General features: G+C 42.8%; 1 protein-coding gene across 2 annotated transcripts in view; it reads right to left on the bottom strand.

Annotated features, from left to right (window-relative positions):
- Window positions 1–5,300: 5,300 nt before the first annotated feature.
- Window positions 5,301–14,910, bottom strand: part of chchd6b (coiled-coil-helix-coiled-coil-helix domain containing 6b) — a 57,192-nt gene continuing 47,582 nt past the window's right edge. For both annotated transcript variants that reach the window (XM_020086511.2, XM_069510277.1), the window contains one exon: window positions 5,301–5,614. In XM_020086511.2, coding sequence (XP_019942070.1) covers window positions 5,591–5,614 — 24 coding nt within the window. In that variant the 3' untranslated portion in view covers window positions 5,301–5,590. The remainder of the gene's footprint in view (window positions 5,615–14,910) is intronic.

The following is a 14,910-nucleotide window of genomic DNA, read 5'->3' as shown; positions in this document are numbered from 1 at the left end:
GTGTATAATATCACGCCTTGGCAGGAGTCCACAGCGTGATTGTGGATGGCAGCAAAAAAAAAATCCTTCTTCTCCCAGAAAGCTCCTCTCAAATCCTGAACACGACCTGGCAATAAAGAACCAAAGAAATGTGGAAGCCATGTTTTCCCCCGTATACTGCTGGCTGGCACAAGAGAAGATTCCCGGCTAAATACAGAATAATGAAGCATTAAGGTCTGGGGCAGGGGAGGGTAATAATAAGATTGGAGAGGGGGAGGGGGCTGTGGGGTACGATGGGAGAGGGGACAATAGTGAGGGGGAAGGGGGGGTGGGCGATAAGACTGGTGGCTTATCCTAGTTACTGGGGGAGGATTAAGTGATATGCCACTTTGGTTTGGCCAATGCGAGTGTGTATGCATGCATACACACACACAAACAGGCCTGTGCACACCCCTTTCTCCCATTCAGATGCACAGTGAGCGATGCACACGCATGCAGGCGTGTGCTGAGAGGGGTTAAGGTGCTGCGTGGCCCTCTGAGCCAGTCTTACTGGGCTGTAATGACTTTAGAGGGTGTCGGATTCTTTTTATCCGCCAGTCTAAGCAGGAAGGAGGGAGCTATCATCTTCAAGCTCCCTCTACGGGCCTCTCCGCTCACTCCTCTTTTTTCTACCTTCCCAACTTCACCAGTCCCCCCCTCTCCTTCTCTTTGCCCTGTTCCTCCCAGATGAAAAACTTTGTCCTTGACAACCTTGACCTATTTTCCTAGTTTCCCTTTCTTTACTCCGTCTCTCTCTGGTGCACTGGTTTGTTCAGGCTTCTGCTTTTCTTTTTGTTTCCTCTCCTCCTTCATGACAGTGCAGGGTTCTTGAACTGCTCCACCCTGAGTCTCAGTCAGAGTCTCACTCCAGACACATGGGTCAGGTCCCCTGCTGCTTCTGGCCCCTCTGGTTATCTTTCCAACATCCTCTGTATGCTTTCTCTCGCCGGCTGGCTGCAGATGCTGGATGAAACAAAGAGCGTTTCTCCCTGGAGGTCAAACGGAGTCAGAATACTCAGTGCAGCATCAATGAAGAACTGATGATGGTTGATTTCACTTCATATAATCAAAGGGAAAGACGCAAAAACATTTTCAACCGAAAAAATAAGAATATGACCAAAAAACTACTGCAGATGTAAGTCAATGTTGTGGATTGGTGGTAGATTAAATAAATCAGTATACACCCCATATCTGTTAAATCTGTGCAATTATAATTATAGCATGCTATCATCTTTCTTCATGTATTCTCATTACCAATAATAATTGTCTGTAGTGATTTTATCTGTATTTTTAATTTTTTTTTGTATTTATCAGCTGCTCTTTTCTCTTGACTCTGCTGCTGTAACAAGCGAACTTCCCTGGCATGGGATCAATAGAGTTAATATCTTATCACATGTTAGTATCTGCTCTGCACAGTGAAAGGGCAGAAGCACAAGCCACTGCATTATGAGAGTGAGGGCCTGTTACCTTTGTGCTGAATGGAGTCTCTCTTATGTCTTAAAGGTACAGTGTGTAGAATTTTGTGATATCTAGTGTTGAAATTTCATGTTGCAGCTGAACACCCCTCACCTCACCCTCTCCTTCCAAACATGAGAGAGCACCTGTGGTAGCTTCAGTTGTCATAAAAACTCAAAAGGTGTTTAGTTTGTCCAGTCTGGACTAATGTAAAAAACATGGCAGCCTCCATAGAGAGGGTCAACTCGATGTAAATATAAAGTATTTAAATATAAAGGGCCTTTTCTGGGGTAAAGAAAACTACAATACATATAATTTAGATGAAACAAACTAGTTAAAACATCATGAGGATTATTCTACATTCAATTTCTGCCAATAGATCCCTTTCACCTAAATCTTACACACTGGACCTTTCAGCCTTGATAATAAGCCTTGAATCAGTGAATGTTTATAATGTATAAAACTCAACTCTCTATTTCCACTCCCCTAGGTTGTCTTTATCAGTTGAAAAAAGTGAATCAGCAGTTTTCTACCACGTGATTGTGAGAATGTTCATGACATCATCGACAGGGCCAAAGATTTCAGAGTTGAAAGCAAGTGATCCACATGTGATCCGCTGCTGATGAAGTCAGTCATTTCACACAAATACACACACACACACACACACACAAAAGACTCTTTGTAAAGATGGATAACATATCTCCACTTCTCTATCCAAACTATCCAAATATAAAGCCAAAATATCTCCAATACAGCAGTTTGAGCAAAGTTTGGCCTATGTCCCATCCACTCACATGGAGGAAGCAGGGTTTATGGCCTCTACTGCAGCCAGCCACCAGGTGGCGATCAAGATGCTTTTGCTTCTATTTTGGGGAGAATTCACAGAGGTCTTTAATTTTGAGGCTTGTGTTGAAGTGCTGAGCATAATGTGTCTTAGCACTTTACCACCACCTGTAGATCAGTGACAGTGTGAAACCATTGGTAGGGATGTGAATGACATCACCCACATGTGCATGTGCGTCCTCGTGTGTTTTGAACAATATCAACAAAACCTATAGCAACTGTACAGTCTACAGTGAAATCTGTAACGACTAAAGTGCTCATCTAAGTGTATGAGTGCAGTGCACGCAACAAAACCCTCACCTCACCTCACTATTCTGTTTCTCCTCGTCCTCCTCGCTCCATGCTGAGGCTCCATCCATCCAACTGCTTAGCTGAGCTGCGTGTGTTTCTGTGTATGGTTGGCGATTGTAGTGGGGGGTCTAATTCAATTCACTTGCAGCCAGTTCCAGTTCACATTAACACAGTTTAATAAAAGACTATTCAATTAGCTAGAGAGCTCCGTGTGAGTGTGTGCTGCATGCAGAAACAGAGTGGTGACTGTCAATGATGCAGCCACACACTCCAATTAGGCTCACTGTCGACTTATCACATACAATGCCAAGTTGGTGGAGGGGAAAGAGAAGAAAAGAGGAGAGGGAAACAGCGAGGGACGGAGATAAAGTGCAGGGAGAATACTTCGGCAGTGGGTGAATGCCAGTGAGATGCAGGTGTACATGTGTGAGAATGTGTGTTTGCACTTTATCAGAAGTGTCTAAATTTTCTTGATTGATCCCTATTAAGTCTTTGCAAAGGGCAGCGGTGTGTCGAAGTCTGACACCACACCTCTCATTTGCTGACACCACTCTAGCTACAGAAAGAACAGCTGACAAACAGTGTTTCATGACGAGGGAGATGACGTGGAGCTACAAAAACAGAACATTAGATTCTGTGGCCAACTGTCAAACTCGTCTCCAGCTCTAGCTGCAGGACGTCTGACGTGTTAAAGCCGCAGCAACTGAGGGAATCACTTTTCTGACAAACACCTGCACTTAAGCGGTGAAAGGAAGACAATTATTGTGTGTTGTGCTGGAGAGTGAGAACACACACACACACACACACTCTCTGCTTCATGCACATTTTCTGCAAGCCGTTGTAGTCAACTAGGTCCAGTAATTGTCAAGGACTGGAAATCAATAGTGGCGCATTGAAAGGCGTGAGCAGCCATCTTCTAACCTCGCACCATGCAGCTGTCTCCCTCAGTCAAAGCTGGGCTAGTTACCATGGAAACCTCAATCCCATGTCTTTCACAGTTATAAGGCGGGAAAAGAAAGGCATGGCACTGAAGGTGTGGGGCTGACATGGAGCCGGAGGAGGAGGAGGAGGAGGAGGAAGGGGTGAAAAAAAAATCAAGTTCTTAAGAGATTCTGTAAAAAAAAAAGCAGCAGAGTTTCAGCTGTGACTCATGTTCTGTGATGAGACTCGTTTGATCGAACAAACCTCAGCTTCCTAAAAAACACAACAAGAGCCCGCCATCAAGATTGTGTTTATCTCATTTCATCACCAAACCACATTCAAAACATCTCATAAAGCCCAGTCTCTCTTCCTTCTATTCTTCACCCATTGTGCTCTCTTAGCCAATATACTTGTGAAATATCCCTGATATTTCTGTAATTCAGCCAATTTAATTAAAGTAGGTGGGTTTCTAATAAAAGCAAAATAGCAGATAGCAGTGCCCAGGCTTTTCAGGAGCATGTTTAATCAGAGAATTGCTGAATGTTAGGAGGCAATAACAGATTGAATAGAGGCTGGTATTTGTAAAGAAATGTCACGGAGAGAGATGGGATATGAAAGTCACCGGCTGAAAGCTCTAATATGATGCCAGCTTTAATATACGTAATATGTGCATCACATCTGGTAGGTGAGAGCCGGCCTTATCCCTGGTGAGGAAGTGGAGTCGGTGGTCCAAGGTGTTCATTGACTCACACAAGAAACTGGAGAGACGGGCTGATAGACAAACGCTCTCCTATAACCATTTCTATATCCTTTCATTAGTCACTGTCTCTGTGCTAGATTTCTACTATAGAGCAAAAATTGTATGGATCTGTCAGTAGCACAGTGCAGATTATGTCGTGATCAATGCCTCGGCAGCAAGCAGGAGTCAAACTGTGGTCAATAGATCACTCCTCACAGCTATCATTAACAAATACACTCTACTACATTCATCGACTGCCACTTGTGTGAATGTGGATTTATATCCAGGCGCACGTACGTGGGCATATTATAAGTCCATTAATATTCTCTGTGGGTCTGCTGTGTGTATGTGAGCAGTGTGAGTGAGTGTGTGTGTGTGTGTTTGTCCGATAACAAGCCTCTGTCATTCCGAGGGTGGCCAACCATGTCCATATATAAGTGGAAATGCATCTTAACTGAGTCCCACTCTCATTCAGGCACGCGCAAACACACACACAGGGAGGGGGTTAAGAGTGTGTGTACAGAGTAGTGCTGCGAGCTGTAGCTCTGTGTGCTGACCTTCAGGGTTATCTGGAAGGCTCCTCCACACCTTGCTGCGAGCACCAACCCCTGCTGTCACCATGGAAACACAGCTAGCAGGGACAATATGTGGCCTGTCCGGTGGTGTGTTGCTCACATGCACGCATTTCGCGCTAGCACCCATACGTGACGACACACACTTACGTGTGTGGGTTGGGTATATAGACAGAGACACACACGCACACATACGAGCACAATATAACACATGCACACTTCACTATTCATCTGTCCTCCACTTAATTTATCCCTCATTTCCGTCACTTTCCTTTGCCGTCGCTCTCTGTTGATAAAACCATGAGCACGGCACACAATCAAGCCCCTGGGCCTGCACAGCATGGTGAGGAGGGTGCACACGACCCCATTTTCAGTAGTGGAAGCATTATTAGCGTGCTGTGAGAGACAGCCATACGCCACTGCACCACACACACACACGCTAGAAAAAAAGACACGCAACCTGCAGTCTCATCACCGCCGGATCACTGGGATTTATTTCAGCGGTGGCAGGGATGTGCCGGCGCAACTTGACAATAAATCAACACATCATACAGTCTGGAGTGACAAATCAAGATAATACACTCAAAAAACAAGAAAGATAGTTGAGTGGGGAAAAGGAGAGATTTATTCAGTGATGGAGACTAAAGAAATGGATGGATAAGAGAGGGACGGAGGGAGGTGAGAAATGGACGGATTTGACATGCTCTCCCTTTCTTCTCTTCTCTTCCTGCTCCTTCTTTCTTCGGGTTCCTCAGCCGTGATTTGTCAGCGAGCTCTGGAAAAAAGTGGAGAGAGACAAGGAGAGGGGGGAGGGTAGAGAAGAGAAGAGGAAGGCATTCAATTATGAATTTACATTGAGAGAACCCAAGGGGAAACTCACAAAAGTCAGGACGTATTATGGGAAATCCAGTCCCTCACAGGAAAACACACCAGGCATGGGGTCACACTGTTTATTAAAGATAATGCAGAGAAATGTCCAGCTCTAAATATCTAAATGTCACTAAAAAAACTCAGCCCATATATTAGGATATGATTAAAAGTAGAGACAAAAATAGCTCCTGTAGCGCAGCCTTGCAGATTTGACGTTTGTGTATCAAAGTAACTTGGCGAGGTTTTATAATGAGATTATAAAGGATGATGGCTCATGTGTGCTGATGTTCTAGAAAGGCAGTCTGCTATAAGGGAAAACTTAACACCCCCTGTGTCACATACACACATAGAGAGACACATGATGACCCAGGGTTAGTGAAGCATTCGTTTGTGGCTGATGGGTGGGCTAGTTGGCATTGGCATGCTAACTAGCTCGGCTGGCACGCCGACACACTGGCGGGCAGGTTAGCTGTTCACTTGCCAAGTGCATCCGAGGGCAACCAGCCTGTGCTGCTGAATTGGAGATGAGCGGCAAATGTGACAAGGGGATTTAGTTTTGCTGTTCCACTCACGTCCTCAGATATAAAAGGGGGACAATGTGTGTGTCTTCATATGAGCATGAAAACACACTATTTGTGTGAAAGCGCCTCTGTTAGTGTGTGTAGCCTTTTATGCACTGTAATATGTGTATTTGTGTGTTTGTGTATTTGTGCACAGCAGTATGATGGGCCATTATGTATGCATAACGTATGAAGCAGTTATTGAATATCAAACTGACCCCCCGACCCTCCCACAGTACACACAGTTCAGTTTGGTGCCCCACATCCAAATTTGGACTCTCGTCACAACCGACACCTTTAATTGCACGCCACCTTGGGCAGAGAGAGCAGACAAAGATTCAAGCTCAAGGTCTGCACATAGTTTAAGACACATCCAGGTTATAATCTTATTCTTTCTGGACATCACAGACTGTCTGACAGATCTCGGCACTATAATACACCATCCAGACATTACAAGGCAATGATTTTATTTTGAGGTAAAAAAATAACCACAATGTAATTTTGTGTTCTCTCATTCTTCCTTTGCTTTCTCAATCTATTGACATGAGTTGGAACTTGTTTTTACGCTCAGTTGGTGCATAAGGTGCAAAGTTGAACCAGAAACTGCACTTCAGTATCACAGACTCTTGCCGAGATGGAAAAGTGTCTGTGGAGATTACGTTCAATACACACAAAAACCCTGGTTCACACAAATACAGACACACAAACACATGTTTTCTTCCACCTGTCAATTTTCATCCAATTAGAGAGCAGCACGGAGAAGAGAGCAGGGAGCAGCAGTGTTCACACCCTGGGTATACGCTCACAGAGCCATAGTCATAAGCTAATGGGCAACATACAGGCGGCAGTCCAACATGTGGACGGACATCCGCTCCACATATAATTAGACGCTGACTCACTCACTCACACACTCACACAAACACAAAAACACTCTAGACTCACTAACTTGCTTTTTCGATGTGAAAAACAAAAATAATAGTGCAGTAGAAAATCAATAACTGTCTTCTTTGCTCTGTGCTAACTGCCCTCACTTCTCTTCCTCTCTCTGGAGGGACAGAGACAGTTGCCAGGCAGGACTGTCAATCACACACTCACTCTAGTCGCTTTATAAACACACACACACAAGCATTCACTGATTACACAGTCACTAAGACAGCAAGACAGTCAATTAGTCAGCCGGCTGAAGAAGACTCTCAGTCAGTCAGTGGTTGGTTATGTGCACAGGACAGAACTGAACTGATCATTTAGTGAGTCTGCTTGTCCGTCAGTCAGTCGGGTGTTTAGTAAAGTGCACTGACTGGAACATAAACGCATTGCTCACTGATTCCGCCAGACAGTTATTAAGTTGCAGAATAGGCAATCAGTGTGTCAGTAAATCATCAGCTTAACAGTTCAGTTGAACACCTCTGTAATTTCATTTAAACTTTGTTAATGATTAAGTTGGATATAAATTATGTTTTTTATGAGTGAGCAGATTAATAAAGAGAAGAATATCACAAAGGATTTAAGTGGGTGGCAAACCTAAATGAACAGTACTGCACAGTGCTACTGATTTCATCATCCTCACCAACCTTTGGATCATTTTCAGCACCAGCAGGCTTCTGTCAGCTCACCACTTTTAACCAGACTGAAAAATCTTGACAACATGACAACAAAACAACAGTTTGGGCTAAGACAAGTTTTAGATGGATTACCAGGCAATCACATGCAAATATTCACTCATTGAATTCCAAATCTGTACATGATTTGGATTCATCTCTATAAAAGTTTTTTTTCCAAGCAAGGATTGTGGAATTGTGACTTGTTTGAGTGTACATGCACAAATTGATCTTAAACATCGTCTCCTGACACATTTTAAGAAGTGTAAAATCTCGTCATTGAATGTTATGCAGTAAAATGCTCAATGTTCAAACTATTGAAAAAAAAGTCAATTAAGGAGAAGACTCAGGCCTCATGGTTGAAGGAGAAAAGAGCAACATATTAAGTCTAAAGGGAGCTAGTGTCATTCTCAACAGGTACATTTTGGGTGGAGTATCAGTTAAATGGGAACCTTCCAGGACTCTGTGTTGAGTGATCTGAAGGACCTACATCTCATCCACCTCACATTTCCTGTCTTTTTATACCATAGACTGTACATGAAAATGTACGACATGGCTGCGCCCTATAAGTGAAGCCAAAGCACCTTGATTTCCCCCTGGTGACTGGCTGCAGTTCTGCTCATGAATCACGACTGACTTGTGATTTGTCTGAGCGTGTGCATCGACGGGACCGTGACACCGTGTCTTCGGTATGATTCAGGATTTTTTGGCTTCAGATTTCGATAGCAGAAGGACAAGGAGACATGTTCATCTTATAAACATTCTATAGTTTCTATTGGTAACCTCTGAATAAAACATTTGTTTTTTCAAACATGTAGAACATTGTAATTTGACTTGATTTAATATGTCCAAATTATTCTGTTCTTTTCTGTACTGGAATTAAATAGATTATGTCACTTTGCTCCCTGCATTTCCATCAACATGTCATTATCACAGTACATTATTTATATTCTTATGTAATTGTATTTATTTAATTTATTATTTCCTCTGCCAGGGAAGTTGTGTTTTCATCAGCATTTCTTTGTTTGTTCGTTAAAAGGTTTACGCAAAAACTCGGGAAACAATACCCATGATATTTTGTTGAGGGGTGGGGCAAGATCCAAGGAAGAACCCGTTCATTTTTGTGATAAACGCGCAGACATGATTTTTTTTCACTTTCTTTAACATGGCAAGACAAGGTGTTACCCTTGGCAGAGGTCTGCACTCTCCAAGCACCATTGTAGTTATATTTCTAACTGTCCTATCTTATACTTCTGCAAACAGAAACAAGATTGTCTCACTCAGAGTAAACACAAAAAATAATAATCCTGGATAATGACAAAACAAAAACAAATCCTTTATCGCAAATCACATCTGTACACATGTAAAACAAATACACTCATGTCCTACAGATGAAACAGCTCCCATATCTAACAACATAATGATGAGGAAGATAATGACACTTCCATTCTCAGAGTAAAAGAACACCTCGGTCTTCACCTAGTGAGGCCCTTTGTCACAATTTACCCTGGCGGCTTATCTGCAGCCAAATGAAGTAAAACACATGGAAGCTCAAACCGGACGGGAGGAGACTGATCACATGTAACGAAGATGGTGGTCAGCCAAGTGGAGCAGCACGGACGACATGTTTAGCTGGATGCTGGTGGGAGTGTTATATAGACTTGAAAGAGAGAGAGAGAGAGAGAAAAAATGGCTGTTGGACGACGGGGTAGGGGGACGTAAGAGAGAACAGATAATCTTTATTTGTGCCTTCACAGGGTGGTTGCCTTGGAGATGATGGATGTGAAGTGGAGCTGGGATGGAAGGAGGGGAAGCGAGAGATGTAAATATGTAAGCTAGTATTTGCACAGTATATATTTTTCCACATTACTGACGCACTATACTTGGATGAAAATAAGTAAAAGTCATATAAATAACAAGAGTGTTTTATAGAATGAAAATAGCAATGAGGAGGAACGCTCCACCGAGTGAGCTCTCTGCATACATAGCTGGAAGCATCAATGAGTTAAATGATAAAAAGAGATCTTTGCACACATGCAGTGTTTCTCAAGTGACAACACTGCAGAGTGTGTGTGGAGATCACCTTCATCATCACCTCAGAGTAAATATACATGCATCATGTTCATACTGGTATAATTTTACAGTGACAAGCTATAATCAGTGTAGGTCGAAGGAGTTGAAGCTAGTCTTGAATGAGAGAGGTATTAATAACAGGGACATTACAACATATAGAACTGTGTGTGCAGGTGTGTGTGTGTGTGTGTGTGTGCTGCAGGACCAGACTGCTGCTGAGTAGCTCTGCTATCAGATTAGAGTTTGCAGGCAGGCCAAGGCTCACAGTGGGGCTCCCCACCTGCTACCACTGATAGGCACACACACACACACACACACACACACACACACACACACACACACACACACACACACACACACACACACACACACACCTCTCTACAGTTGTGAGAACACTCATTGACATTATGCATTCCCTCGCCCCTCACCCTAACCTTGACCATCACAACTAAATGCCTAACCCAGACCCTTATTCTAACCCTAAAACCAAGTCTTAACCCTCAAACAGCCCATTGAATTTGTGAGGACCAGCCAAAAAGGTCCTCACAATGCCATGTGTGAATAGACATGCACTCACGCACACACAGACACGCACACACTCAGTCACACACAGACACTCTACAATCCTACAGACAGTAATGAGTGACAGTTCCTCCTCCTATCCTGAATACTTCCTGAAATTCCTTCATCTCTCCTTCTGACAACCTCTTCACTCCTGTATTCATCCTCTACATTTCTTCCATCATCTGCCCACGCTTACTGTATCTCTCTTACAGTTTTCTATTAACCCTTCCTCACTGACAGGTATTCCTAAGCCTCTTTCACCCCTGTTTTCCTCTCTTTCATCAGTCTCCATCCATTCCCACAGGCACCTTCTATTCTTCTTTCATCTCTGCTACAAAGACTCTCACCTCAGCTTCTTCCCCTCTTTTTATTTGGAAATGGCAGAATTCATTCTCTTCCTATCAATCAAATTCTTCACCTGGGCGATTTGAACAGGTTTGAATGAGATGTCTTGAATTTTTGTTGCTGGGATTTTCTATGTCCAGAGAAAAAGCAAAATGAGTGAAGCCATTTCTTTTTCATGGGCAGTGGACGTCTAAACATTTTGTTATGACTGAATATTTTCTGAGAGGTGCCGGAGATGCTCCGGGCAAAACAACTACAAATGGACAGCTTCCTGCAAAGATGCTGGTGAATTACTTTGTGTTTAAAAGCAGCTCGTATGGAAAAACTCAAAAATAATGTAAACTGACAGATTCATAAACACACGCATGACATGAGTGATGGAGGCGACTTTAAACAGAAGAGAAAACCCAGAGCACTTAAACTTGATTCAAATGCAAACACATGCACTCAAAACTCCTGGCTACCCTTGAGCACACGCACATTCTTGTTCTTCTATCTTAGTGAGGACACTCATTGGTATAATGCAGTCCCTGGCCCCTCACCCTTTCCTTAACCATCGGAAACTAAATGTCTGACCCTTATCTTTACCCTAAACCAAAACTAAACCCAATTCTAACCTTAGCCCTAAAGGCAAGTCTTTAACCTCAAACAGCCCTTTGGGGAATTGAGGATAATTTTGTCAGTCCTCCCCTTTTTCAAAGTGTCATCACTCTGTCAGGTCCATGTTCAATGACCCTCACAAAGATATATTTATATATATTCCAGAGTCCAAGGTGACCTCTTAATTTTTTTTTCTGACAATCAATAGATTAATCGATTTATCATTTTAATACTTGAGTGTACCTTAACCTCGTCTTAAATCCAGCCTATACACACTTCAATGAAAAAGTGAGCACCAACCAAATCTGCAAATTGGATGAAAACCCAAGAACCCAAACATACATGCTCTGCTGTCACGTCAGAGCACTACTCAACAGTAACTAAACTTTCTGGGGCAAAGGGCAAAGGTCTCTGCATCACTCAACAATATCAGTGACATACATCATCAAAAGGTGTGACAGTGACAACTGCTGTTTGATTTTAATCCCAAACTGTCCAGCATGTGGATGTAAAATGATACGATTCAATCTGGATGGCAGAGAAGTGAAGCATCCCTTTGAGGGAGTGAGGATCATTAACATGCAAATCTTGTGTCCACTTATCAATATCCACATCAGTCAGAGCTGCAGCTACTGTTTCAGAGTGGTGTATATTTGACCTGTGTTCATTTTTAATGCAGTAGTTGGGTTTTTCTATTTTTACATTTACATTGCATACTATCAGACCCCTACCAGGGACCCAACCACCTCACAGAGTCTATTTTTTACCTTTTGCAATTACTGATGCTAATTTCAAAAGGTTGCTGCGATTGTTTAAGGCTGTAATTGAGAATGGTTTCTGATTACTCTTAAAAAATAGCTCAACAAATGCACCTGTTGTTATAGCAATGCTCCTTATGCTAGGGTAATCAAGGCAGAAACAGAGTGGCACTTAACCAAGCATTCCAGAGGCCAGCACAAACTCACACACACGCTGCCTTCAGAGAACCATCAGGTTCAAGTGGCTAAGTATGTAGGATAAAGTGGCACGTGTCGCACCGATGCCGTTGGTCCCTGCTGATGGTATTAGATGGCATAGCGCTAGAATTAGAATTCTGCAAATAGTTGGCTCCATGGAGCATTGAGGAGCAAGTGGTATAAGGTGGACTCACAACCTCTCTCATAGGTTTACACTCACACAAACAGGCACATTCAAGCACACAAATGACCCGGGGGTAAAAACTTCCCTTTTACCCCACACACACAGACTTAAAGGTACAGTGTGTAGAATTTTGTGATATCTAGTGTTGAAATTACAGGTTGCAGCCATAGACTGGTTGCAGCTGAACACCCCTCACCTCACCCTCTCCTTTCAAACATGAAAAAGAACCTGTGGTAGCTTTGTTTAGTTTGTCCAGTCTGGACTAATGTAAAAAACATGGCGGCCTCCGTAGAGAGGGTCCCCTTGATGTAAATATAAAGTATTTAAATATAAAGGGCCTTTTCAGAGGTAAAGAAAAACTACAACTCATACAATTTAGATGAAACGAACTAGTGAAAACATCCTGAGAATTATTCTACATTATATTTATGCCAATAGATTCCTTTCACCTAAATCTTACACACTGAACCTTTAAACCTCCATATGCATGACAATAGTGCATGACCAGAGATGGTGACAGGAGAGGGCCAGGCGACTGATAGTGGGGCCACATACTGAAGCCACTATTTTTAATGGGTGGCAGGAGGAAGAATGTGCGAGAAATGTGTGCATGTGTGTGTGGATCCATGAAACATTGAACATAAAAGAACTTTTAAATGACATATAAGAAAAGCTGTTCCACTGTAGATAGTGAGTTGAGGGGACTTCAAGCAGGAGATAGATACTCCAGTGATGTTCTGATCGGGATGTTGGCTGAAGTAAGACAGATAAGCAACGTGGTGGTTTCATTGGCAGATTGATTGACAAACACAAAAAAGCTGACGGAAAGTAACAGATATATTCAGCAGAGGTCACATGAATAAACTGTTGGAGAATCATGAAAGCCAGTGGCAGCTGTGTTGTCCGATTCTGAACAACAGAAACCTTTACGGAACTTTTAGGCGAGGGGTGGAGCCTAGAAAGAGCACGTAGGTTGGAGGACAAGACGTATAAATTCTGCTGCATAAGGCACAATGTTTTTACAGCACATCAATGTTTTTGGGAGAAGAAACAACCTGCGCATGCCTAGTTACCATGGTGGCAACACACTCTCTACATGGTTCTGGTAGCAGGTAAAGTGAACCTGCAGTTAGCTACTGGCTACCTCAAACTCAAGTCGACAAAATGCCGAAAGCTAAACTGTCAGTCTGTATTCTGACACTGGGACGTGCTGCAAATATTTGAAAACAATTCAGTGTAATGAGAGGAACAAGACAACATAATAAATCACCTGCGACGCACAGGATACATCTGAAAGCAGAGGAATGCTCCATGCTTGACTGTTTGTGTGACCCCGTGTTAAACACATCAGCCAGCAGTGTGGGCGTCTCTGACCCCGGCGGTGAGGAGACAATTGATGATGAGTTTGGAGCTGGAGTCTCTGTGGAGCTGCAACATGAAACTTCTCCTCTAGATATCACTAAATTCTACACACTGAACCTTTAAGGCACTGGTATCAGACAGAACCCAAAGAACACCCAACCCCATGCATATGGGACCACTAACCCTAACCCAGACCCGTTTTACATCTGGTGCGTGCTGGGAGAAAATCATCAACATGCCCACTCGCTCACTGTGAATTTTCTGGTAATTTTTCTTCTGCTGTATTCTCACATGGGATTACCAAGACAGCCAGAAAAAGTTCCTGATAATCTTGAGCAACTGATTCAGGCTTTTGTGATCTCACATACAGTCTGAAAGCAGCTCGAGTATGGACCTGCTCATGTGTAGTTTCTCCTTTAACATTGCTTGAATGTCTATCCAGTGTACATACTGTATATGGGTGTTCCTATGTTGAAACAATGGGCTGAACATGACAGGAGAAAACATGAATTAACAGAAAACTAAGGAAAAGAGTTGAGCTTTGAACAAATGGGATCTGATAGGTGTCAAGCTTCAAGAACAGTGAAAGAAAAAAGTGAGAGAGATAACTATGTTCAAGAAAAGCGTAAACCAAAAGGTATTAACTTCAGACAGAGATTCATTTTTGGGGGAAAATACAGCATTCTCCCTTTAATCAAAGAGAAGAATGAGGCTGCTTTAGAAAATCCTGACAAGCACAATGCAGATAACAAAAGAACAGAGCTTTTAAGCTGTCTGGAGTTTTTCACCAGGCTAAAAGCTTTTTCATCTATTGAGTAGCTGTGTTATTGTTGCCAAGCTGAAAAAAGGACTGCATCCAAACATTGTATGTTCTTGTCTTGCTCGCTCGCTAGTTTATCTGTCCATGAGCACCCAGTTATTTAGCTTTACTTTGCTAAAGTAACCTCTTTGTGGCTGTG

The sequence above is a fragment of the Paralichthys olivaceus genome, chromosome 2 (assembly GCF_024713975.1).
Source record: "Paralichthys olivaceus isolate ysfri-2021 chromosome 2, ASM2471397v2, whole genome shotgun sequence".
Lineage (NCBI taxonomy): Eukaryota > Metazoa > Chordata > Actinopteri > Pleuronectiformes > Paralichthyidae > Paralichthys > Paralichthys olivaceus.
The sequence above is the reverse complement of the archived record's forward strand: the minus strand, read 5'-3'. Positions and strand labels throughout refer to the sequence as shown.